The 3,841-nt window shown below is 68.4% G+C and overlaps 2 protein-coding genes across 2 annotated transcripts in view; one reads left to right on the top strand and one right to left on the bottom strand.

The window, feature by feature from the left end:
• F751_3622 (Angio-associated migratory cell protein) overlaps positions 1-1,525 on the bottom strand; it is a gene marked incomplete at both ends in the record, with an annotated part of 2,989 nt that extends 1,464 nt beyond the window's left edge. Inside the window, 5 exons of the mRNA XM_011400578.1 lie at positions 136-638; positions 766-889; positions 1,034-1,119; positions 1,244-1,342; positions 1,429-1,525. Of these exons, the coding sequence (XP_011398880.1) occupies positions 136-638; positions 766-889; positions 1,034-1,119; positions 1,244-1,342; positions 1,429-1,525 (909 nt within the window). The remainder of the gene's footprint in view (positions 1-135; positions 639-765; positions 890-1,033; positions 1,120-1,243; positions 1,343-1,428) is intronic.
• Positions 1,526-1,882: 357 nt separating this feature from the next.
• F751_3623 (hypothetical protein) overlaps positions 1,883-3,841 on the top strand; it is a gene marked incomplete at both ends in the record, with an annotated part of 4,265 nt that continues 2,306 nt past the window's right edge. The window contains 4 exons of the mRNA XM_011400579.1: positions 1,883-1,953; positions 2,181-2,295; positions 2,597-3,157; positions 3,422-3,724. Coding sequence (XP_011398881.1) covers positions 1,883-1,953; positions 2,181-2,295; positions 2,597-3,157; positions 3,422-3,724 — 1,050 coding nt within the window. The remainder of the gene's footprint in view (positions 1,954-2,180; positions 2,296-2,596; positions 3,158-3,421; positions 3,725-3,841) is intronic.

The following is a 3,841-nucleotide window of genomic DNA, read 5'->3' on the forward strand; positions in this document are numbered from 1 at the left end:
CGCGAACCCTCCCTAACCCACCGCCGGGTGCTGGCAGATGGCTCGCGGCGTGGCGGTGGCCAGGTCCCAGAAGACCAGCGCGCCGTCCAGCGCGGCGCTGGCCGCCGCGCCCGGCAGCGCCGGCACCCAGGCGACGGCCTCAACCCCCGCCCGCTCGCCCTGGTCCTCGTGACCGGGGCGGGCGGGGTCGGTGACCAGGGTCGCGCCGACGCGCCCCGTGCCCAGCGACACGACCTTGGCCGCGCCGTCCTCAGAGCCGGTGAGCGCCGAGGCGCCGTCGGGCGACAGCGCCAGGCACGTCACGCCTGCGGCGTGGAAGGGGTGGCCGGACACGCTGGCGGTGCAGGCCCCGGAGCGCGGGTCCCAGACGCGCAGGCTGGCGTCGCCCTCGCCGCCGGCGGTGACCACGGCGCGGCCGTCGGGGGTGAAGGCGCCGGCGGCCACAGGAGCGGTGTGCCCGGAGAAGGTGGCCATCCAGGCGCCGCGCCGGCCCTCCCACATCCATGCGGAGAAGTCGGCAGTGCCGGCCAGCACCACGTCGCCGCGCGGGTGCCAGGCCACCCACTCCACGGCGTCGCCGGGGCCGTCCAGGGTCTGCAGGCAGGCCCCTGTCTCCGTGTCCCAGACCTTCACCACGCCTGTGTGGAGTGTGGAGCGGGGTGCAAGGATGTCCTGGACGCGCCTGGGAAGGGTTGCGGGGGTCCACACCTGAGGGTGCCGTCGAGATGGCTCTTGACACCCCCCCAACCCATCGTCAAGCCCCACCGTCCATGCCGCCAGAGGCCAGGAGGCTGCCGTCGTGGTTGAAGGCCAGCGACGCCACGGTGTCCTCATGCCCGTCCAGCTGGAAGAAAGCGCCGCCAGTTTCCTCAAACGCATCGTGCCCTACCTGCAGGGAGCAGGGCGCCAGGCAGGGGCTGGGCACGGGGCGCATCCTGTGTCTGGCGGTGAGGAGGCGCACAGGCCGAGGGCCACAGCCATGCATCCGCTCGATCCAGGCCCTCCCGGGCGCTCTCCTCCCAGCACGCCTCACCCGCCACAGGAAGGCCTTGTCGTCCGCTCCCCCGGTAGCGACGAGGTCCTTCTTGGTGGGACACCAGGCCACAGCGTATACGCCATCTGCACGCGGCACGGAGGCAGGGTTGCACGCCCAGGTATGCCTCTCCCTGCGCAGACCATGTCAGCCCCAGCCCAGCTGGCCAATCAACGAGAGAATCTCAGGCAAACTCCACCGCCTGCCCACCTTGATGCCCCTCGAACGTGTGTATAGAGTCGTCCTCGTACTCTGCAGCATCCACGCCTGTGGAGCCCGCTTCGTCGTCGCTGGAGTCGGAGATGCCCCCTGCAGCAAAGGGCAGCGCAGGATGCTCGACTGCAAGATAATTTTGCACACAATATACATAATGTTCGTGCCTGCGCCTCAGGTACCTTGATCTCCGTCGTCAAGGTCATGGACCTCCTGGGCATCCCCAATGTCGCCCTCTGCGACGCCAATGAATTGTGCTTCCTCTGGTTCCCGCGCCATTTAATCAAGCGAGTTTTCATGTGCAATATGGTAATGGTGTACTATTCATGGTCTGCGGATGGTATGACCGTGGAGGTGCGCGGCATGAGGAGGAAGACCCGACAGCAAAGCATGCGAAACCTTCCACCGAGCATGTCAGCATCACTGTTACAATCACTGCGAAGGGGCCACCTGTTCTGACAGATTGCTTATCGGGGCATAATTATGAGGTCCTTTCTAGGCAGTGGTGTGTCTTTCTGCACAATACCCTGCTCCGTCGACGGTGGGTCCCGTCTCGGAACCGTATCCGGGGAGCGGCCCCCCCACCCCCTCCGAAGCACACTGTGTTCCCCTTAGCAGTACCCCAGAGACATTACCATGTACAGCGTCGCCATTCTCGGGGCATTGCTCGTCTTCCTGGGGTCGGAGAAGAGCTTCGTGCACTTCAGGTGGGTCTGCTCGTTGGGGGGGCCGGGGACAGGGACCAGGCATGGTGTCGGACGGTGTGGGTGACCTACAGCACCTGGCGTGCCCCATCGACTGGGGTTTGCAGCTGCCATACCATGCGTCGGGTGCCTTGGGTGGTCAGATCGCGGCATGGCGCTCGGCGGTGCGGAAAGTAGTTGCCTCATTGACAAGCGCCAGCAACCCGCCCTCGACGCTCACTCCTTGTCAGTCGCACCGCGCGCCGGGTGTTCTGGTACCTCCTGAGCTGCGCCCTGGGCCTGTGGCTGGTCCGTTGGCTGCAGACCCTGGAGGGGATGAGCATGCTCTGGGTCTTCCTGTCTGCGGTGAGGCTGCTGTTGTAGGGCAGGGTTGGCATGGTTACTGGCTTGCTAATAGTGTGACTTGCTGGCCCGCCGCTGGGGTTACCTGACCTCACTTGCATCAGCAGCTGGGCGATTCCGGACTCGCGCCTGAGGTCTGCCTCAATGGGCACCTTGATCCCCTGGCATCCTCTCCTCGTCGGAGATCGCTCATGGGCTGTGGTTTCGCAGGAACCCCAATCCCAGCCCGCCGCACCAAATTCCTCCCCATCCTCCCCTGCTTCCCCATGTCACTCTCACCCTGGATTCCCCTTCCCCCCAACAGGTCCTGGCTGCCTCGGTGGTGGAGGACGAGGTGAGCAAGGCTAGGGGCTTGGTCATCCTCGACAACGAGGCGTGCCGACGCCAGCGCGCCGCGCTGCGCACGCCCGCCGCCCAGGGCCTGGCGGAGCGGGTGATGGACCTCGTGGCAGCGGTGACCCGCGGCCAGGGCTACACTGCCGGCACGGTGCAGCTGTTGGGCGAGCTGCGCGGCACCACGCGCCGCCTCCGTGCGGGCCTGCACGCCGCGCTGGCCGGCGCCGGCGCCGACGAGCTCAACTACGTGCTCACCGCCGTCAACGCGCCCGCGCTGCTGGAGGTGGTGGCGCCGGAGACGGTCACCGTGCTGGTGCGGGGGCGTGTGGCGGCGCTGACCACCGTGTCGCGCTCCGTCCTGGTCGACGCCTTCCAGAAGCTGGGCCTGCGCCACCGCACGAGCCGCCAGGCCGCAGTGCGCGACGTGCTGCTGGCCACGCGGGGGCTGGACCTCACCCGCCTCAAGGCCTACATCGACGACGGCGGGGACTACCACTCCTGCTACAAGCTCATGTACAACGACCTGCAGGTGGATTGGTGGGGTGGGAGGAGGGGGGTGGGTGGAGGAAGGGGGCTGGGGAGGGGAGGGTCAGGGCTGATGCTCTACGGATTTGGGGGTCTCGCAAGCATGCATGGTCTTGGGAGTTGGAAACTCGTGGACGGGCATCCGATGGGGCGCTATGCAGATCGCGGGTAGGTACAACAGGACCGCGTCTCCCCCTCCCTGCCCCCCCACAATCCTCCCCGACCCCTCACACCCCTCACACCCCTTCCGCCTGCCGCCTGGTCCCAGGGTGAGCTCCAGCAGGAGGTGCTGGCGCACGTGACGCGGGAGGGGCGGCGCGTGGCGGCGGCCTTCGCACGGCACGCCGGCCCCTCGGCCCCGCCGGGCGTGGTGCTCAAGGTCCTGTCCGACGTGGACGACACGCTGTTCAGCTCCGGTGCGCACTGGCCGGCGGGCGTAGACGCGCGCTACCCGCGCAAGTGCTTCTACCCCGGCGCGCTGGCCTTCTACGCCGAGCTGGACCGCTGCTTCGCGGCGCGGCACGCCGGCGCCCTGGCCGCCGTGGCGCAGGAGCTGCAGCTGGAGGAAGCCGTGCAGGCCGCGCTGCAGGGGGCGGGGGAGGCGGGGGCGGGCGACGCGGGGGCGGGCGACGCGGGGCCCGGCGACGACACGGCCGACACCGCCTCGTCGAGACCGGCGCCGGGGTCA

Source organism: Auxenochlorella protothecoides, assembly GCF_000733215.1.
Source record: "Auxenochlorella protothecoides strain 0710 unplaced genomic scaffold scaffold38, whole genome shotgun sequence".
NCBI lineage: Eukaryota > Viridiplantae > Chlorophyta > Trebouxiophyceae > Chlorellales > Chlorellaceae > Auxenochlorella > Auxenochlorella protothecoides.